General features: G+C 39.0%; 4 protein-coding genes across 11 annotated transcripts in view; 2 read left to right on the forward strand and 2 right to left on the reverse strand.

Moving 5' to 3' along the window:
* LOC135799626 (sodium/potassium/calcium exchanger Nckx30C) overlaps positions 1-18,908 on the reverse strand; it is a 30,656-nt gene extending 11,748 nt beyond the window's left edge. For 4 of the 8 annotated variants that reach the window (XM_065312802.1, XM_065312798.1, XM_065312801.1 and 1 more), the window contains exons 1-4: positions 17,754-18,908; positions 15,384-15,407; positions 4,595-4,787; positions 1,384-1,619 (exon numbers count right to left, since the gene is read on the reverse strand). In XM_065312802.1, the coding sequence (XP_065168874.1) occupies positions 1,384-1,619; positions 4,595-4,787; positions 15,384-15,407; positions 17,754-18,908 (1,608 nt within the window). Of the gene's footprint in view, positions 1-1,383; positions 1,620-4,384; positions 4,397-4,594; positions 4,788-15,383; positions 15,408-17,753 lie in introns of all 8 variants that reach the window. The other 4 variants (XM_065312796.1, XM_065312797.1, XM_065312800.1 and 1 more) reach the window with 4 other exon arrangements.
* Positions 13,461-15,143, forward strand: LOC135799630 (uncharacterized). The gene is made up of 3 exons (XM_065312807.1): positions 13,461-13,684; positions 13,752-13,934; positions 14,821-15,143. Exons 1-3 carry the CDS (start codon positions 13,589-13,591, stop codon positions 15,004-15,006), a joined length of 465 nt encoding a protein of 154 aa, XP_065168879.1. The 5' UTR covers positions 13,461-13,588; the 3' UTR covers positions 15,007-15,143.
* Positions 18,909-18,939: 31 nt separating the features above from the next.
* LOC135799629 (GATA zinc finger domain-containing protein 1) lies at positions 18,940-19,918 on the reverse strand. Its single transcript, XM_065312806.1, has 2 exons — positions 19,441-19,918; positions 18,940-19,380 (listed from the first exon to the last, which is right to left on the reverse strand). The coding sequence occupies exons 1-2, from the start codon at positions 19,786-19,788 to the stop codon at positions 18,976-18,978; spliced, it is 753 nt and encodes a 250-aa protein (XP_065168878.1). The 5' UTR covers positions 19,789-19,918; the 3' UTR covers positions 18,940-18,975.
* A 1,635-nt stretch (positions 19,919-21,553) lies between these two features.
* Positions 21,554-22,498, forward strand: LOC135798516 (uncharacterized). The gene is made up of 5 exons (XM_065311376.1): positions 21,554-21,713; positions 21,769-21,945; positions 22,030-22,150; positions 22,213-22,283; positions 22,344-22,498. The coding sequence occupies exons 1-5, from the start codon at positions 21,663-21,665 to the stop codon at positions 22,371-22,373; spliced, it is 450 nt and encodes a 149-aa protein (XP_065167448.1). The 5' UTR covers positions 21,554-21,662; the 3' UTR covers positions 22,374-22,498.
* Positions 22,499-22,655: the final 157 nt, after the last annotated feature.

Here is a 22,655-nt window from a genome sequence, read left to right on the forward strand (position 1 = left end):
CGGGTTTTCTCGGGAATTTTGTATGAGTGTGTGATTGTTGTCACGCGCAGGAAACAAGAACATTATTAGTCATGACATGATTCATCCTTGAGACGCTCTTGGTGCGTTTGTGTATGTGTTTGAGGAAATGTGTTTAATCATTAATTTCGGGGTTTTTGTTAAGTTAGTTTAGTTCTTTTATATTATTTCGTTTTAGGGTATTGGGCGAGTTTCTCAACAAGGTATCAAGTGTTGGAAAAGATAAATATAGCGTAAAAAAGAGGTCAGAAGTTGATGCACGCAAACGTCGATCGCGCAACATTTAACAAACGAACATCGATTCGGTGATTCAGTGATTCTTCCGAAAGTTACCACATTACCACCTTACCATCACTAATCTCTAGCTGGAAGTTCAACTGGAGCGAAAAGTGCTTAGGCATTGTTTGTTAAATTGTTGCATCGCATTACAACGCCGATTACAAGTCGTTGGGTTCACTTCACCGGGGGGTCGAGCAGGGAAGAAAGAATTCCGCGACCCGAAAAACTCGCGTGCACCTTGGGCCGGCGCCGAGCGGCGACGTTCGCCCGAAATCGATATTTTAGCAGGTCGCACACGAACGATTTCGCCCCGGCCCCCGCACTCACACCCGCGGGGGTGATAAGGGTAACCAATGCGTTACTTTAACCCTGTTGGTGGTCAAACACCAACAATTAACGAAAATCTAAATTTAATTAGAAAAAGTAAGAATAGAAAACAATGTGTAGATAAAACATGATTGGCTCATTGAAATTGGCAATAAATGATTGCAAAACATACCGTTCCACTCGTTTCACGTACTAATTGGAAAACGAGTGCAGCGTTCCGTTTCGTTGCAATGGTAATTTGAATAGCCAGAGTCAACAACGAAGCTATTGAAGCTCAGCATATCCCCAAAAGAGAGGGTGTCAGAGGAGGGGCACAAAGTCAACACCAGCAATTCAAAAAAGAGCACGGATTCCGTCGCACACCGAAGATAGGTTCACGCAACAACAAACGACTCCACAGAAACAGAAAAAAACAACGTACATCGATCACAACTCAATCAGAACTCACTAGAATTTTGCTTGGCTCTCTTGCGCCCAGAATTGTCTCGTCGTTAAATTTCCCGTGCGTGTGGTTTACTCGTACAGGGAATCAAAACAGAAAACAAACTGAACTCAAACACTGCGTCCAAAATGTTTTGATGCTTTGTCAGCGGTTCATTTTACGCTTATTAAACGCAGAGTATTGAAATATCGAGAATTTATAGCCGGGCGCATTGTCATCATGGTGCGGTCGATGTATGGGGGGTCATTGTTTAATAATTTTGTTCGTCGGGAGAGTTTGGGTAGGTATGCTATATTGGTTTTGGATGAAAAACTCACCGCTTCTAAATTGACATCGTTCAAATTGCTGGCAATGCCGTTAGGCATGTCCGGTATGTTGGACGGTGCCAGCATCGTCTCACGCTGTGCGGTCAGCGCGGTGGTGACGGCAGAGGCGGCGCTCACGTGGTTCGCCGCCGAGCTGGTGGCGGCACCGTTTTGGGGTTTCGTCGCGTCCAGCAACACCTTCAGCGAGGCGATTGCGTGCAACTGTGTTGCTTTCTCGTCCACTTTGCCTACAAAATACAAGCTCGCATTTAATACAAATATGGCCGCCAACATGCCATTTATGAAGAATTACACCACGAGAAACAATATCGAACAATTTTGGAAGACAAATTACAAACGATACGCCAGTGCAATATGCAATATCATCAATACTAACAACTACGCCACGTAACATAACCTTAGATTACATTATGTTATGCAACCCAACTGGCATGCAACAGTGTTACGCGTTATATCATGCACAGGTTTTCTCCTTATTAGTGGATTATCATGCGCTGAAATAAAGATTATAATAAAAGAAAATTAAATTATCTAATCAACTACATTTTATTATCTCATAATAATTAATATTATTATCTATAAATGTCATGGCAAACATAACCTCACTAATAAATTTCTACGTGAAAAGATTTTTTCTTTTTTGACAACTGAGTATGATGAATAAGAAATTTGGTAGACGATGAACTTTCAACTTATCATCTCTGTGACTGCCTCAGTTGTACGAGTACACTTTGTCTACACGCCAAATAAAACTTGAAGATTTTTTTGTGAGGGCGCGCGCCGCGTCCATCTTCCTCTATCCGGTTTCATTACGCGCACGCATATATTCCCGTCAGGTCTCGTCTGCGTCTGATGGCCGTGATTGATAAGTGTTTTAAAAATTCAGGACGCTACCGCGGTGACTGACTGACATTACTACCACCGCCAAGTTCCTCGTTGTATGGTATTAGCAGATTGAAAAAAGATTTCAGTACCCACTTCATGTCATCCGGATATTCCAGGGAACACATGTGTCACTGCATGCTGTTGTTAATCTCAAAATGATGAGCAAAACACTCGGATAGCTCAGAAATATAATAAGACTGTGTTTTGAGTTGGTACGTATATGCAACCAACATTGCCCGATGATTTATATTAATATTAATGTCGGAAATTTGTCGGATTATTTATCTCTATTTATGAATTCCAAGGTCCTAGACGGAAAAATGCAAAACCTTTTCTTGGCATTCGCCGCCGAGAAAGAATGCAGGGGAAGATATGCGCGCGGACAAGTTTTCTTGGCGTTGCTCCAATTCCCACTATGATATTCCTACTATCTGCCCTTTAGTGCTTGTCCTTACTTTCCGTTTCCCATAGATATCTTGCATTATTCGCGCACATTAAAAACCGGTATTACCCAATTGCGCAGTCGCAACGACAACTATAACCCAACCGGATGTGATAAACAAGATGGCGACTACGCTGTGTTTCTGAAGAGTGCAAATTGATTATTTGGTGATTGTTTGATTGATTGAATCCGGATTCGAGTTCCGAAAGGAGTTAAGTGAGTTCTCGCTGTCATGCCCGCAAACGTCCGAGGGTAAGTGGATTTTAATGCATCGGACATTCGAGAGCGGAAACGCGATATCGAACTTTTTAGCGCTTGGAGAATAAAACGTTGTGTGTATGTGTGTTGGTGCATTTATAAAGCTTCTGTACAGCCTCGGTCAACTATAGTTTAATGTGTTGGGGATTGAGTTGGTGGATGATGCGTGTGCCGCGCATCGTAAACAGAAAGCACTTAAAAAGGCAATGGCGGGCGTGCTAAACGTCTCCGCCGACAACGACGACGGCGACGACGACATAATAGGGTCACATTCCCGGGCGCATCCGTCAGACAAAGCACAAATACCAAAACTACGAGTATAATTGATGACGGAATGAAAAATAATTGCGTTGGAAATGCCACTGCTGAAGTAATTGTATATTTTATTAAAACAGCGTGATTAAATTCATTAAACCTTGTCGTGCAATTCAATCCGAAAGGCGGAAAGCTGAGAAGTAATTGGGGACGAAACAAATGACACAGATTCGATTCGTAGCTGTGTTGCATTAAAATGTTTATTCGGTGTGATTAAATGTGTTTTTAACAATGTGGGGCGAAACAATTTCGGCATCGAATTTTCATCAGGTGCTCGTAATTTCGTTTTATATATTTACTTATTGATCAGAATGTTGTTACAACACACAACACAACTAATATATATGCTTCTACCCAAATAATTAATTATTAAGGTAATTAACTATTAACTAATTACTTAAATCAATTAATAACAACTCTGAAAATATAGTTTATATTTTTGTAAGAAAGCAGCTGTCATCTGTCAAGAACAGAACGCCTGTGGTGCTGCAACACAATATACGTTTATACGATACACTCCATTAACAAAACGAAGCCGGCAAAGCCGCCGAGGGCGCTGAGAATGGCAAAACGACGAAAAGTTTGAGCCGCGCGTCTTTTGCGCATCCGAGTTCTTGTGCTTATGTCGTCGTGACGTCGAATAATCGCGCGCGCACTCGAAGCACGTAATAACTCGAATCGCGACACTCGACGCGCTCGTGCTGTGCTTGTGCATATTGCGGTCGAGGCATTATAATAATCAGAATAACCAGAAACGTTCGCTAAAATGTCGCTAAAAGGAAGCCGTCAAGCCTCAAGCATCAAGGAAGGAGGAGAAAACCGCATGCTATTTAAATCTGCACACTACGGTTGAACTATAACAACTAAAGTTCATTTTACAAGGTGTTGCAAAAGTTACTTGGGTTTGAAACATCCTGTATACATTTAACACGCACATTTGACACATTTGACAGCTAGAAGATGTTTAATTTTTGACTTTACACATTTTTAAGGTTATAATTCCTGCTTGTGTATTATTAAAAATTAAAATCCTCTGATTGTCACAGGCAAAACAAATACGACACGGTTTTTTTGATATTCATGAATACGTACTCGGACCGGTATCTGTGCGCATAATATAACGTACGTAACTAATTATTAGCAGTCACTGACAATCGCAGTAAGTATTTTAGAGTGTGGGAAGACAGAACGAAACAAGATGGACGTATAAAAACGAGAGAAACGAAGTTTGAGACAGAGGAATGCAAACGAACGGCGTAAACAAACAGACAAAATAAAATTAGGGGCGTGATGTGGTGATACCTTCATACTGACCATCATGCAGCGGATCGATGGTGTGTATCATAAGCTGAAGGAGACCGTGGCGGAACTTTGCGCCGGTATGATGGTGGCCTGCGGCGCCGGGCGCTGGCGTTTCGGAGGCGGTGCGCGACGTCACGCTGCCGCCAGGCTGCGTGCCGACGCTCGTCTCGCTCGAAGTCGCCACCGTTCCATGCTGAAACAGTCAAAAAGAGGTTGCATTATAGGGCACAGTCCAGAACGTGAAATGTCTAGGCGACGTGGGCAAATGCCAATAAAATGCTAAAAATTGCGCTCGTGTGTGGAGGCGGCAAGAGAAGATATGCAGGAATTTGTGGCATGCCAAGCGTTGTGAAATGTTCAGCATGCTCGAAAGGATCGTTTGGAAGCTGTTTGCCTCTTTGCTCTTACAGTTGAGGTTATGTATAATGCAAGCTAATCGTTGACGGCATCGTAAGATGTTTAGGTTAGAGTTTCCGGGGGAGGATCTAACCACGAACACGTTTAAATAATCATTGTGCATTGTAGTCATACGTTTCCCAAAAACACTAGAAGAATAGTGAACAGAATATAAAGCTTGGATTTTTATTTGCCTAGCAGCCATTTCGTATAACCTCAAAATAGAGAAACATTATTTCATTTTGAACTCATTTATCTGTAATATCATCCTCTCACGTCCATCAGTTTAAAAACGAAGGGCTTGTTTATAAATAGGCCGGGCTCTCCCCGAGGAAACAACAGTTTACGACGTCCTGCGTGCCCATGGCTCGTTTATGCCTCGTCCTCAGTCGCGACGCGCGCTCAAAAGTTTTTATGAGTTGTAAAAACGGTCCCGCCAATGATGCGCAAAACGAATTGGATCCGCCATACGTCTAATCCCAATAAACGTAAAAATAAAAAGTAATAACTTAGAGCAAACGACGGCGCACGTAATGTTTGTGTGAGCGTGTGCAACATTGTTATACGAGTGTAAGCAGAAGAAAGCAAACGTAAAGTAAAAGACGGCGGTGGCAAGGGGGAAGTAAACTGTAAATGGAAAATTGATCCTTTCGCGGCGGGCAAGTCCCACGACCGTGTCCGTGACCTAAATACATTACATTAAGACGTGCAATTTGCACTTCGATTTTAGAATTAAAATAATTAAACCAATCTACAAAAAATCTATAATTTAGATCAGTTTTATTTATAGTAAAATTGTGTACATGTATTTTATTTGTTTGTTTGTTTGGTTTTGTTTTCAACTCGAAAAAAGTTTCATACGTGTCGTGTTTAGTCGATGACATCAATATGGCGGCGTCGATAACCATAACCTCGAACTTACACACTAATGCATCATACATCGTGCTGTTAAGTGTATAGTAATCAAGTCATCTGTTGTGTTTTTTGTTTCCACCATGGTTGAAATAATATCGTGGAAATTGTTTTCGTTGTGCGTGGTGAAAAATGTGTTATGTGTTCGGAACGGTTCTAAAAATGAGTAATTGCCGCGCGTCTGTTAATAATTGATTTGGTCACTCGCAAGACAATTGTTAACGGATAATAGCGCGAATTTCCACTGCCGGCATTGTCATAATTTTTCGGTGCGCAGAATAGAGTGAGATGTTGGAGAGGACAAAAGACACACGGGCGGGCACAGAGCCAAAACGATATCATTCTGTGGGAGGCGGCAACGTGTGCCTGTGCGAGGTCGCTCTAACAAATATTTAGGTCGACCAAAATGCGCAAATTCACGTCGCGTAAGAGCAGAAGAATTTCCTACTAACAGATTAACCAAATATTCCGCCGGCGGCGAATTTATTACGTCAATTATATATTTGTCTTTGCCGCGTAATGGAAATTTAATCAGTAAACAATTGACATTGATTCACGCTGTGGTAAATTGAATTTAAATATTCCCCGTCGTTACAACCCGCGACAAAACAACAAAAGCGTGACGGAACAGTTATTAACCCGCTGCGCTTGGCATTAATATGCATCAACTCATCAAAACAAAATTAACTAATATTTTTTAAGTATACATAATTTAATTAAAAGTGATAATGAGTTTAAAAACGTGAAAAATTTGCTAGGTTGATATTGAAACTTTTGATGTTAATTAAAATGTTAAAATAATGCATGTGCAAGCAAAGTTTTTATCTTTTCACGACAGAAACATAGCATAACATGACAACGACATCAGTGTTGGAGTCAGAGTCAGTATCAGGTTTTCACGCGTGTATCTCGACATTTGCAACATTTTCAACTAGTTACACAATTTGCGTTTGCGAGTGCATGCGTGCGCCCGGCGCATTCATCAAGCTATGAGATGCTCGTCGTTGTGTTGTGTGTTCGTTAGTAAGCCGAGGCGGCTGGAGAGGAAAGTGTGTAACGTATATAAATAACTATAAATAACTTGTGCGCGCAGCAGGTAGGTATCTATAACGATTTCGGGAGGAGTAAAGTGGTGATATCGTGACGTCGTTATAATGTTTTATATTTAGATCTAGGGTTGAATTTTGTGTGCACTGTGTTATCGATTATTTGTTGTTAGAGTAAAATTAATTTAATGTTTTCAAATAATATAAAATAAAAAAATTCAGTAGATTCAATGCAATTCGAGTTATTTTTGAGGCCATAATCGAAGTCCGCAAATTTCCAACAGACCGCAAGAAATTTGTTACGCGCTTCCATATATAGGAAAATAACGTACAATTCAATTCAATTTCAATCACAATCAAAATATAGGATTTTTTGTATTTGCTGTGGATAAATCACGCTATCCCAAATTATTTTTTTCTGAGGAAACATTCAATTATTAATAGTTTATATTGCGATATATATCCTAAATAATATTATAAATGGGAATATAAGATTATTTGTTTATTTATGACGCTTTCACGCAAAAACCACTCAACCAATTTTGATTAATTTTAGCATAGAGATATTTTTGAGCAAAGCAAATAAACAATTTTTTCTACTTCCACCTACGTGTATAAAGAGCCAGTTCTTCCACGGTTTTGAGATACAAAAAGTGGTACTTTAAACACAGCCGCCTAAGTACTTTAGTTACGGACTTTAGTCTCAAGGTAGAGCTTGCGTCTGCGCATTTGCCTACGGTGCAGCACAACACCATATGAAATGTCATGCGCCGTCAGTAAAACAAGTCAAAGCAGGCGCTACGGCTGTTTGCGTCGGCGTGAGGCATGGCATTTCTAACTTTACATTTCCCAGTAGTATGCAAGCGAATTTGGAAGATTTGAAATACAAAAATTGATATACAAAAACCTCAACGTAGAAATAGAGTTTAAATAGAAAAATAGCATAGGTATCACGTGGCTAAACTTTATTAAATACTCGATTGATTAAACGTTTGCTACGCTCGTTCTTATGACAAAAACTCCCATATAGCCACTTGATGCTTAATATTCTATTGTCGCAAAAATATAACTTGCACAATGTAAAATGAGAGACAAAAGTTTTAGCGCAGATTCATTCCTAGTTATAAGTACTTAATTCAAACATAGACGACGCAAATGTATAAATGTATAAATGTTTTAATAAACATTGAAAATTTTAATTAAATTAGCTACATTTGATAAAAATCGTCGCTGGTACCAAACATAAATAATGAAAAATCGTATAATATGCGTTGAACAGATTGACGATTCGATAAAGTCACGGTTAAATATCTAACGATTTGATTTATTCTTGCCTTGACATAAAACTGCACCCGGCGTGCATGTGCTGCAATAGAATCGAACGATATGAATGCGTTATATGATGAAACGATGATGACTGAAAGCGTGGGCGACCCTGAGTTATTACCGCCCCAGCCACAATATACACAATGCCCACGCGGTTTATTTTGAGAAAGTGTAGTCCACCATATATACACTTACACCTTACTTGGACCTGTACGCTATCGCCTTGGGCGAACGAAGATGAACTTCGATGTTCGGTCAGGTGTGCGCTGCGTTTAATATTGATTGGCGACGGCGGCGGCGGTGGCGGCGACCGTCGAGTTGTGTTACTAAAATATTTATAAGTCCGGCACACACTCGCAGAACCACCCCCTACAATTGTAATGACTCGTCATGTTTTTTTTTTCATCGACGGTGTACTTGAAAATAGAAAAGGCAACACGTGTCAGTTATACGAGTATCTAGCTGTAAAAAACTTACTTTAAGCCTAGGCAATACATTTTTAATTATTTACATTTTTTAAGTTTTTTTTTTTACATTTTCACTTTTTGAAATATTAAATTTTGTAAATGTTTGACTGACGCTGATTTATTACAGCCCATGAATTCGCTACTTGCGCAATGTCTCTTTTTGCGTATATTTTTGTTTGCGTTTTCACTTGGGCTGGTTTCGTCTGAAATATTTCAACGTTACGTAAACTGGATACATAATAGAGGTGCAAGGAGAAGAGGAAAGAGGTAAAACCGCGCATAACTCGTAAAAGTCGCTGCGAAAACCGGAAAAAAGAAAATATTCACAACGTTTACCATAATAGGCACTGCATGTCTAACATTCCTGAAACGTAAAAATTAAAGCTTTGCTTATTTACGCCATCAAAATGCCATCAAATTATCAACTGACAACGCGCGTTTCCTCATTCGACTTTATTAAGACGACGAAAATCCGGAGATAAAACGCTCGCGTCGCAGCTGCTTTTCATGTTCACGACAGAACAGAAGAAATCCGCTCGGCTCGCATGTTTCATGTCGTGGTATATAGTAAATAGTGAGCAATGGTTCGGATGAGCCGGAATTTATAACTACGCTGTGCGCTTTTGTGAGCTTTTATCCCTTCGCCCGGAGGCAGGAACTCCGGACATCGCAACGACTTTTATTTTCTCCTTCAGCGCTAACTTACAAAGCAAACAACTAACAAAAGAATACGAGAAACGTAGAAAAATAAAGAGTGCCAGTGGATACAAAAGGCAAATTAGTTGCAATGAAAACTTTTGATATTTGTTATTCTCTCATTGGTTAAAAAAAGAGATTGGATTAAAGTAAAAACGGGTTGTGATAAATCATGGCGGTGAGTGCATGTACGGAACAGTGGTTTGTGATGTCTGCGAGGTTAATTTACGATTGTTCGTTGCTTGTTGCAACCCGCACAGCATTGCTAAAGTGAGGTTAAATGTGACGGAGATAAAGAGTGCACGCTGCACTTGAAACTTTTCAATTTAGGATGGTCTCACACCTCGTAGAACAACTCGGTTTATATACTAAATTAAATTGTAACTACTACAACGTTTTATGTAATTTTAACTCTATTCTAAACTAATTTAACCTGAAAAATATTTTTTTTAGTCACTTTTCGCAAATTTATTTCTAGTTTGTAAAAATAACACTACTTCTTTGATGGGTGCAATAACATTAATCATTTTCTTTTTCTTAACGAATCAAAATAAAATTGTTGGTTTTTATACTCTTTCCCATTGAACTCGTAAAACCCGCACATTAATAAGCACGGATTTTTAGTAATAAAAATTTCGTTTTTTATTGGTAAAAGCCGTCGGACACGAAACCAACAGCGCGCACAGGAAAAAAAACAACAGCAAAGTGAAAAACGCAAGCAACGCGTGTGCGCTCCAAAGGTCCAAACATTTGCCAGGCTGAAAATCGTGAAAATGGGACGTGGAACGTATAAAAAAAAAGTCGCGTAAAAAAACCGCCCAACGCCAGAAATGGACGAGACGATCAATCTATATACCGAGTGCCCCGTAAGATATAAAAATGAATAATAGAAACAGAGATGTATTTTCGTGCGCACAGGGAAAAAAGAATCGTGGGCCGTATACAATTTCCGAAGGAGTCCTCTTCAGACGTGTTTCCGTGTGCGAAAAGTGTAGAAATGGTAGAGGCTCCTGGTGTGTGTGGGTACGCGCGCCATCGATCCGGCCCGACACACTTTCCACTTTCATCCGGCCGGGGACGTGGCAAAGGCAAAACTTTGCCTTCGTGTTTTCACTGTGTGTAGGTGTGCGTGTCTGTGTGCGAACGAGTGCTATATAACGAAAAGTAAACCGCCCGCACGCCAGATATAACACCCAGCGACATCCACACCAACTCTGTCTTCGTGTACGTCTAACTCTTTTTCTCTTTGAAACCCCAAGTTTTTTTTTTTGCTTGAATTCAAGACCAAAGAATCACAACTTTTCTGTTGCTCTTAAAAAACTCGCAGCCCGTTGTGGACAAAAGATCCACTATGACTAATGAAGCGTGTGATTTTGCTCCTCGTTTCATTAGGCTTTCGTCGTTTTCAATTTTGAGGTAAAATTTTTGTCGAAATTAAAAAGTTCCATTTTATTTTTAGCTGCTTGATACTACATAATGCAATGGCCTAATGTCCCAATGGTTTGACGCACGCAGGAAGTCCTGGGGTGTATTTACCCAGTCGAGTATTAGATTAGTGCCCCTAGGAGACTAATTATCTAAGATGACGAGGAGCCCAGTGCGCTAGCGTCTAAGCTTTCGCAGTCGCAAACGCCGTTACTTTGCGTCGGCTTACGCTTACTCCCTTACGCTCACTTCGCCAACGTGTGCGTAGTTAACGTTTTAATATGGGCTTCCCCCAGCTGTGTGCCAGTGAACGCTGAGCGTCTTGCGAATATGGGAATCGGATGCGAACGGAGGATACAATGACGTGCTTTCACTGCCACCTGACTAAAACTTAGGCAACATCGCGCACGTGTGTGTACTGTGCGCGAAAACGTGATGAGTTTTTTAAAGGTCAAGTTTCTCATTTAACTTGATCTTTTATGCATGTATGGATGGTTTAATGTCGGCGCGCTTAATACAATGTAAATAGAAATTAAATTGATAATAATAGGCAAGGAGGTTTATAGGGTATAACTGCTTTCTAAGCAATCTATAATACAAAAATGATTTGGCCAATTCCATTTTTAAAATAATCGTTAAAGTACAAGGTTGGTTTTTACGGCAAGAGAAATTCGAATAATTGCCAGGAAAACCCTAAAGACAGCCCTTGTCTATAGGATAAAAGTTGGCATCATAGTTATAGTTAAATTGTTGAATCCGAGATGGCGCGCTGAAGTGCTTTATTAGCAATTCTTTATACAAATAATTTCTTTAAAATAAAATTGCGAAACTAATTGATAGAATTGACACTTACTATGTCTTGAACAAGAGGTAAAAACGAATTACATTTTTATTAAACACTGCCGGGACGAAGTCGTAGGAAAAAGACAGTTACAAGTACATTTTTACACGCCTAAGTATTATTTCAATTTGTGGATCGTTTTTCACAAAATTGCATACTCTGAAAACAAATTTTGCCTCGTAACGTAATTAATTGTTTTTCATTCTGATTTTATTAATAGTTACAAAGACAAAGGCGTCATCTGAATTTCTTAATTTTAAATTTCAGAGGTGAACACAAAGCGTATAATGAAGAATTAATTGCTCTTTAATACAGTACCTATATAATATTGTGCATTTAAAAATGTACCAACCAGCTACTCGAATATTCAAAAAGTTGTATGACTGTTACACACGTTACAAGTTGTCAACTATAGGCGAGAAACCCAATATTTTTAAAATTCTTTTTGCGATGCAACTTTTGAATTAGCTTAACAAATATTAAGCATTTTTGTCCTTAATAATTGTTAAACAATTTTTAAGTCTTACTGATGTAGCTTTGAAGTGTCTTAAGTGAAACTTTTTGAGTATATTTTCAGCGTTTTTAATAGTAGTAACCAATGCTTTCATTCATGAATTAATAAATTAAACAATTAATTATAAAAATATTTCTCTCATTAATAAAAAGCAGGTTTTTAAAGATTTCACTACATTTATTAGAAATTGCAACATGTATCGGCATACTGTCATCTTGTATCCGGCAGATGAATAATTTCTACTTTCAAATACAATTGCTACAATCATCCAAGGGCTATTTTATCTCCTTTCCTACAGATAATACAATATAACCTCCTTATAACGTAACTCGATATAAAGATAAACCAAATATAACGGAGAAATTTGGATAACTTATTTGGTGAAATCGGTATATTCGGTATATCTTATCTTTTCCCGAAGTAACGATACCTCTTTAAAATGTGACAAAACGTTTGGTCTCTATAGCGTCGTTATAAAGCAGTAATTGTATTGCATTTGGTTAAAAGTGAAGCTAATTGTGTAACACTGATGCCAACGATGAATCATAATCTACGCATATAAAATTTAAAAAACACATTAATTGCGAGAGTCCGAAGCGTCCACGCATTTATAATTATTATTACGTATACTTTCAATTTCAATGTTTTATTGCTAATATTTTTTACCATATTTTTTTTGGTTTTATTAAAACTTTTTTATTATTTGCTAACCTTTTTTGTGCAAAATCAATTTAATATTATTCCCCGACGCTCATTAATAATCGTTTGATAAATGTGTTTTTAATGAAAATAAATATTGAAATTCCCTCGCTTCCATTCATTCACCTTCACCTTCCATTCGCAAGCGTCATAACTAAATTCATCATCGAAATTATCATCACCCACCCAAAAAACCAAAATATTCTTTATAAAATCGTTACAAAATCTACAAATCAAGAACATAAAATTGCCTATCTACAACCTAATAAAGGATACCATTGAATTACTTTGGTAGGTGGTAGATGATTAAATCCATCATGGCCGACCATGCACTAGGTTGTTAAGAGGGTTCTATACTGATGGCGTAGCGCTTTGTTCCCGTTGATTAAGCTCGCGCGGACATGTGAGCAGTTACCAACATTAACGCCGGCTTCTATTTCGCAAATTACCGTACGAAATTGACATCCACGACTAGGCTCACACCTAACGAGGCTTTAATCACAAGTGGTAATTATTTTGACAGGCGGCAAATCAACACATCGCGCAAATGCATCACACAAATCATAAATTCTAAACACACGTCACTCATGTCAACAATTTCGAATACTACGAGTAACAACATTCACCACTGCTGACAGTAATTATTTTAATTTTTCGGACACCGATAGAAAAATGGATTATAGCAGCACAAAACGTTTGAAGATCACACCGATCGCCAAAGCCAATTTTTATGCTGACATGTACAAAAGGCTTGAGAAAAGTACTATAGTAGGTTAATATTTATATAAAAAAAATACAATAATAAAATTTAACATTTAATGTTTTTGTTGCATAGCCATTGCCTGAAGTCGATTTGGACACAGACATAACCTTCTTTGGTAACGAGCCAGCAAGTGGTGTCAAATTGGGCTACGATCAATTCTTTTCTTTTACCAAAGTACTGCCGCTCTATGATAAGCGAAAAGAACGCGAAAATCGCGGATTCATACCAGACACGTGGCTGAACATTCATCAACAGGTAAGCTTACAAAGTCAGTGATTGTATAACATCATAACAACGTCCGGTCAGTTTTGGCAAAACAATGTATGCATCGCATGATAAAACATAATTGTGTGTTGATTATTTGCTGAATTCAAATGACTAAAACAATATGGCCGCGTGTAAATGCGTCCATAATGACGACGTTGTAACATTGTAATCTCTATATTGACTCGGGTGTAATTTGCGTACTATGCAGACACGTCGCGTGTCGTTTACGATCGACTGCGAAACTGCGAAAATGATGATCGCGTTTTTTTTTTATTGACGACGGAAAAAACGGCGTCATTTAAAGATAACATAGATATGTATTATTGCATGATACAGTGTTATCTAATTTAAATTTAAACAAGTCTTAATTTAGGTTATATTTGTTTTTTTTTTACACAATTGTATATTTGGTTGCATATATAATATGTACGTGGCATGTGTGGGAATTCGACTTTAACAAGTTTAACTCGATAACAATGGAAATGAAGCGTCGGTTGCGGCTGTGGCGGCGGCTGAGGCGGCTTTTGCGGCCCCACTTGCGCCTCCCATAGTTGTTTCTACTTACTTCCCCTATTGTGTGCGGAATTGGAGCGTGCGCGTGTGCCCGACTGGAAAAGCTATTACTACTTTGCAGTCGTGCGAAACTTTTGTCGACTCCTCCACGATCCTCTCGTGTGAATTTGCATACAGGTTATGTTTCTTCATGAGTGAATGTAAGCCAGAAAACTATTAGGGAATTCGACAAAAACCGAAAACTTTTGAAAAAGTCAAAATGCCACAAGTCACAGATGTGGAAATTATAAGTGAAAGACTTCTCTGAACTTGTGTAACAAAATTAGTTTAATTTTAAATTAGTTTTGTTTTTGTGGTACAGGAACAACCGCCAAAACCAGTACCTGCCACTTCGTCACAGTGGTATGGACGTCGGCCATCCTACGACTTTGACAGGAAAGCTTATGGGAGGAAGAATCAAACCGCAAGCTTTTATTCAACCCGTGGTGCATTGCAAACCAGCGGAGATGTGAAATACACCGAAGAAATTTCAGATATGAGGCTTTAACATTAAAACAACAGCAAATAAAACACAAAAAGAAGGGAAACAGAGCAAATAAATTCCCGAAATGTTTCTAGTGTGAAATTAAACGTTGAAACGTGATAATGCACCATTCTTGGCCAAAATTTACATTTTATAATGAATTTTTGCGCTTCACTTTTTCCTTATCTGCACGCTTCCGGTGTTTACGCACGTTTAGTTTTATATGTCAGGATACACAATACATAATACACAAATTACAAACGTACGACGCAATGAAGATTTTGGATAAACACAATATGGGCACCAGCGAGGAAAGAAAAACAGATTTCACATTAAAAGCATGGCGGCATGGTGAGCATAAAGATTAGAAATAGATAGTTATGATTTAAGAGGGCACTCACCAAAGCTTGCGCCGCGGCTTGGTGCTGGAAATACGAAGCAGACATTTAGTTATACAGCCCAAAATACAACATACATAGATAGAATAAAGTGAAAAGGTTAGGTTCAAGTTTGAGGTTACGGTCAAGTAGAATTACAGTTATTATACCAAAAAGGTGATGAGTTTGATTAAAATCAAAAGGGAAAAAAATCACATCACATCAATAAATACAGAGCAGAAAAAATTATAACATGGCGGATGTGTCATTAAAAACGATGATACTAAAAGAGTTTTATTCGTTTCTAATTATTTCATCTCAATGTATGGTGAAAAAATGAATGAACGTGATGCTCGAATAAGCAATTTAGCGGCTGTAAACGAAGGATAAAGAAGTTTAACACAATGACATTGTGTAATTCATATTTTTTTGTTCGTTCACACGCTTTATCACAGAGATGTAAAAGCTTGCGTCCATATTTCACGACAATAAATGACCTCAGCATTGATTAAATCTGCTTCGGCGGCCATTGAAGGTCTAGAGTGGGCATACGCGCTTGAACGCGTCAACGTCAACGCGCAGACAATGATAAAAGCGGTCGTTTCGTCATTTTCATAAAAATTCGTTCGTTCGATTTTAATGCCGACCGCGTCTGGTTGATTTAATTGCGCGGCTTGTCGCAAATGTTTTACGTTTACGAGCAGACTACAATATGGAGTCAAGGACTCTGGCTATTATCTCGAAATCCAACGTACACATTAAATTTAAACGAAAGATATAAAAGATTGCAATAATTATGATTTAAATTGAGAATTGTTATTGTGTATATTTGGTTGCGGATCAAGTTTTGAAATATAGGTTAAAACTCTATCGACGCTAGTCGGTATGACCGAATGCAATATGAAGTTTGATAGGGTTACTTGTAACTTATAACTTGTAAAGTGTAGGAAAGTATCGGAGAGAAATTAAACTTTTCCGCTTTTCCGGGCAGCCTCCGCTGAGACGTAAAGTGAGTTTGACTCTTCGCGTTCGCGCATTCTTAGTGTGCGTGTGCGCCCTGGCCTTCGGCCCGCAGTTACATATTTCCCCAGAGTCGAATTCTACATCTACCAAAGGCCAACACGAGTTTCCACTATCGGCAGGCAATAGGAAGAAAACATAGAAATGAAGACAACATCAAAAATCAAAATTTGACATAATTTTGGAGTGCATTTATGTATTCACTTTCGTTTCCGCCCTGATTGCTGTACATAATTAATGAAATGTAGACGTAGACGATTGGCAGTGAGAGCGTGTCGATTCTCAGAAGGAGCGTGATGCTCGGGTGTACACAAATGTGCGCAGCACGTTGTAACTAATCAAATTAACCACTTATTAAGAGCCGCGAGAACGTCGAGAGATAATATAAAGTGCTTCTTGCCCGTCAGCCTGCCATTCCCGCCACACTGCACATACTGGCACTACTCATGCATATATCAAACCCGTCAAGATATGTTTTATTATTAATTAATTAAGATTCGACCCAGTGGCATGATGAGGATTTAAGTTTTTGCTTATGACGCCTGTTGTTTTGCTTTAATACAATATTATGTGAAAATACAGGCAACACAAGTTTAAAAATGTGTTGAATGAGAGTGATGCAAAAAACAAACTCATGAAATGTTAAGTTAAAAAAAGTGAATGCAACGTGAGTGCAAGTGAGCGGCTGATGGTTTTGGTTTTGGAAAGAATTTGCGAGGCGATGGCGGCTATTTTCCTCACAGACGAGTGGGCAGGCTATAAGGGTGGCTATTAATCATGTTTTAGCGAAATAAATTTCTTGTGCGCGAGCGAAAAAGCCTCGGCTGTCGGTTCACGTTGCGGAGCGCACGGACGACGCCGTGATGTGAATGAGACGGGCCCGCCATGTCGAATAATTTCGCAGAGGATGAGTCGGAAGAAGCAAAAAAACAAGCGCGCATGAAAAAAACCAATAGGTGTAAATGTATCCGCGGAGCATAACTTAACTTTCATTTATTTTTTTTTTTTTGGAAAAAATTTGGTATAATGTTGAGTAATGTTAGAGGCCGTATCCCGCTTTTTATCATTTGCAAATCTTGTTGTCCCAAAATGGGTAATGTCTCCGAAGTTTGTAAGATTTACGTCTGGCTCAGTGAGGAAGGCTGTAGTCCTTGAAATATTGATATGATTTTATGGGCCAACATTCGGAGACCAATATTAACGGTCAAAACGTAGCCACTGAGTGTGCACGAGTTGGAAAATATCGATCGCATTTGGGGGCCCGCCTGAAAGAGGCTGGTATGGTCCCATGCCATTAAGAAGAAAAAATCTAATGACACGCTGTGGAAAAAAGCTGCAAAATGCTGCGAAAGGGGCGTTGTGAAGCAAACCTACCGTGGGCATCAGTTGATCGGTACTCCGCACGCGTGTGACGCGATTCTTGTAGAGGATTTTTTTCACCCAGCGCTCAGTGGGCTGGTTCCACTTCATGAAGCCCACGTATGAGATGTAGATGAGGAAGAGGATCAGCGCCTCGTACCAATAGATGTGGTTGTCTCTGAAGAAGTAGATCAGCGTGAGGAGGCTGGCCGAGTAGAAGAAACAGTCCCTGAACAGCGGCCACCACGTCAGCGTGAGCACAGTTTTCGAGAAGATCGCGCACATGCCGATCACGAAGAGAATGTTGAAGACAGCCGAGCCGACAATGGTGCCGATGCCGACATCGTCGAACGATACGAAGACGCCAATTACGCTCGTGAAGAGCTCGGGCGCGGAGCCGCCGGCTGCCATAAATGTGGCGCCCGCCACGTCGTCGGCAATGTCCAGCTTCTCGATGATGACGTCCAGCGCAGGCACGAAGAATTCGTCACAGACGATGGCGAGCGCGACAAACATATAGATCACGCCTAGGACGTGCAGGACGACGGCACCCTGCCGACGCTGCTCCATCGTAAAAAGATCTGCGGGGAAGAGCGGGGCGGGCGCCTCGGGCCGCTCGCTGTTGTTGTGCGCCCCTTCGCCGCCTTCGCCGTCCACCTCGACGCCTGTCTGATCGTAGTCGATACCGGCGGCCAAGTCGTCCTCATCGCGCGGGCCGTAGGCATCCTGCCGCTGCTTGTCCTCGGGGAGAGGATGCGGCGGCGGCAACGCCGGTCGGTAGGAACCGTCACGACGCCCGCCGTGGTTGTGCGTGTAGATGGTGATATTGCTCACGTTGGCGCGGGGCGCCGAGTCGTCGTCATCGTCGATGCGGTGGCTGTCGGCCGCGCAGCCCAGCGCGAGCAGGCCGAGCAGCGCGCAGCGCAGCGCGACGCGGTGGGTCGTCATAGCGGCGGCGACAACGTACTTCGGTCGGTCATTGCCGCAGCGAGGCCGGGCGCGGACTGAGCGCGCGCTCGCGTGCCGCCCGCCGAGGACGTTGCGCCGCCCGTTCGCTCGATACGAGCTCGCCGGCGGCGGCGGCCGCGCGTCCTGTCGCCTGCGCACGCCGTTTCGCCGCCGCCTCCCCATTGCGCAGCCACCCCCACCTCCCACAACATTACTCCACATCAAACTTCGCAACTACTCATCGTTACAACTCTTCTAAGGAACCAAATATTGAGTTTATTTCTTAAAATTATTTAATATTATCATTTGTTACACTAGACACATCTTCATTGTCAGGCGGTCGATGTAAAAGTCTTTTGATTGGTTCCAATCTAGTCCAAATGTAGCCTTCTTCAGGGGTTGCAAAAACTGATGGATATGGAGTGATTTTAGACTTGTAGTAATCAGATGGAGCATGCATTACAAACTCCATGCAGTCGAGATTTCTTGGTATCTCCTCCTCAGGCCCAGTTATATATGTAGCAGGGTCAAAGCACATCACCGGAGGTGGAGATTCTTGAGTTGGCAATAACCAGGTTATCACTGCAGACTTCTCACAGTACTGATCAGTGAGAAAACCGCGTAGTTGAGCATAATATACATTATCATCTTCATCTAATAGGCTGACAATGTCTCCTTTTTGAAAATATATTCCCTGTAAAACCCAACAAAAAATTAGTATCAAGAAATAAAATGAATGGTCTAATGAGCAAACCTTATAGAACACACTATCACTAGTAACTGGAGTAGCAACAGCACTTGGTGCCTTGGTGGGCAACTTCTTGAAAATCAATCTTCGACTCTTGCCCTTTGGATGAGTAGATTTGTTGCCTTGTTTAGTTGCTTGTTTGCTCACAACTGGTGTCACCGGAGTGCGCATACTTCGAGTGCGGCGCATTGTGGATGTCGTCTTCTCGTCTTTCTCCTCCTCCTTATCGGCAGTATCCTTCTTGATTCCCAAGTCTTGAAGACAATCTAAACACACTGCACCCAAGTTTTCCGCGTTCGTCCATAGTGAAGACTCTTCGGTTTCACACTTAATGCAAACTGGGTTACCACGCATTTATCAACTTAAATAATAATGTTGATATAAAAAATAAGAAAATACTTATACTAAAGCTGATATAACAAGGAAAGTATGCGGCTTGCTGCTAAGCTATGGTTTGTTGTGCAAAATTTAAGGTTACGTTACCTAAAAGAGTTTGCTGAAATTCTCGAAAACAAGTTTTCATAGTTAACTCTAGGCAACTTATCTAACACATCAACAAAATTTTAAAAATTTACCAGAAAATTTTATGAAATTATACGTGAAAACTATTAATACTATTGTGATGTAAAACATGTTTATATATTTGTGTTTTTTTTAAATTGTGAATAATACATGATTTAGGTATTTGGAATCAAAGTAAGTATTGGTAGTGTACATATTATTTTATGATTTAGCATAGTAGTAGGTGAATTCGTAAATAGTCTGAATTGAATACTTCAGCATAAATTTTAGTTTAATACAAACCGGACTTATGTATTTTATCTATAGTTTATGCCATTAGATATTTCGAAATTTAAATGGTACTGTTACACTGATCTTCCAAAATTGGAAATATAGTTCTCGCCGGTTTCTTTACAGGCCAGTCAGTCATATTCGCTTTCGTTAAACAGGTGATGAGTTTTTTAATAAGTTTATCTTGTGTTTTTGTTCACTTTTAAAATTTGATTTTTTATTTAGTAGGTATTTGATCGTTAATGGGGTGGTAGTTTAGGAAACCAAACTACATTTTGAAAACAATTAAATGCCCTATACTAAAAAATAGAATTTATTTTTAGGGGTTTATCTGAAAAAAAAAGTTTCTTTAAATATCCAATTTTTATCCGGTTGTATGATAAGTACTAAATTTTGATGCTGATTTACTTCGAGTATTGTCTAAATAATTACTTCAGATTTAAAAAGTATAGGTGTATAAATAAAATTTTTGGATTAACATCCCTAATAAACAAATTTTATTATAATTATTTATGTACACATTAAAGTTACAGTATTTATTTTTTTAATTAATTTTTTTTGTTAAATGCAGAAGAACTGCAATTAAAAGTCTTAAACTATCAATATTATTATTTAAGTTCATAAACGCTCGATAGCCAGAGTAATTTAAGTACAGAAGAAAGAATCTTCTACAATTTTCGAAATTTATTTCGGTCAAAATGATAATTACATTATTTCACCTGAAATAATCAACTAATATTAAATTGTCAAATAGTGCACATCCGTAATAACTGCATTTATTTACTTTCTTATAACATATCATCTCACAATCTGACGTAGATAAATTAAATGCTTATTATTCGTTTCATGTAACAATTACAATTTGATTAACCTTCTCCATGATTTTCCATGCAGATATTTACTTTGTTCACGATGCAATTACGTAATGGACAAATTTTTAATAGCATATTATTTAATTTTACCTTCATTGAAAATTGTTTGAACCAGACTTTAATCGTTTTGTGATATTCGAGTATTCGTCAACTTTCGGATGATTCCCGTCGATGTCCTTCTGCTACCACGTTATTACAATTTCAGTACACAATGATTCATGCAATAGATGAATCAAATATATGAAATCAACAAACAGTTTAAACTTTACACGGCATATATGTGTTTATATTATGCATTTTTTTCGTAATTTGTATTGGTTAGCTTTGTAAACACTCATAAGCGGATAATTTGCGGGACTATGATTAGAAGGGAGGTTGTTTTAACAAACAAACGATAGGCGGGTTTCGTGTGACATTGCAAAAAGTGCAATGTAAACTTATGGGGTATGAAATTTCATATAAATAGCAGACAATGCTCGTAGTATTCATTGTGTCTAAAAGATTTAAACTGAAAACATTCAGAAAAAATATTCATTTTGTTAAAGTATAGTTTTGGGTAAAATCATGAAGTGCTTAATATTTTTTGTGCTTGTCGTTGCTGCAGTAGCTTCGGCTGTAAGTTTTTAAATTAGATATTTTATACAATAAAGAAATATGACAATTTTTATAGCAAATGGATCCAGAAATGAAGCAACAAATGATGGCTGTGATGACAGAGATTGCCACTAACTGTGCTAAACAAGAAAATGCCAATCCAGAAGAATTAACTAATTTGATGGCTAAGAAAGTACCTACAACTAAAGAAGGAAAATGCTTATTGGCTTGCTTCAATGAACATGTTAAAATGGTACGTTTAGTGTAAGAAGAGCTGCCTACAATGAAACCCAAAGAAGGTTTATTTCAAATATAATTTTTGATTTTTAATTATTAGCAAACTCCCGATGGGAAAATGAATTTGGATGGTGCATTGGGCACAATCGAAGTATTCAAGGAGCCTGCCCCTCAAGTATATGAAGCTATGGTTGCAGTATTCAAGAAATGCTTCCCAGAAAGTTAGTATTTTTAGTTTCAATTTTAAATTAGATATTAATTCAATGATTATTTTTTAATTAAGCTGAACACTTGTCAGACCGTTGTGATGTTGCTGGTAAATTTGCCGAATGTGCAGCTTCAGTTTCCCACGAGGTAAAAATATCAAAATTCCATTATATAACTAATTGTTTTTAAATTGTTTTTATATTTTAGATGGGTTTAGACGCTGCTTTAGGTCACTAAACAACAACAAAAAATATTGGCTCTAAAAACATGTATTCTGCGTACTTAGCAATTTAACAATTAGAAATTGTTAAATATATCTGTATATAATGCTTTTATAAATAAAAACAGCATACCAATCCGAACTTATAAATATTCATGTATGAATCAGCAGAGTATCATCAGCTTGGTAACTTTTGATAACAAAATTTAGTACGAAAACGGAATTCTGAAGTGTTCACGAGCACTCCGTTCGGCGAAGCTTGTTAAATGATAAATTAAGATTACAAGCGCCAGCGGCCG

The sequence above is a fragment of the Atheta coriaria genome, unplaced genomic scaffold (assembly GCF_025399875.1).
Source record: "Atheta coriaria isolate IRGN ID8LTWV9N9 unplaced genomic scaffold, Caltech_Dcor_3.1 hic_scaffold_9_pilon, whole genome shotgun sequence".
Classification (NCBI taxonomy): domain Eukaryota; kingdom Metazoa; phylum Arthropoda; class Insecta; order Coleoptera; family Staphylinidae; genus Dalotia; species Dalotia coriaria.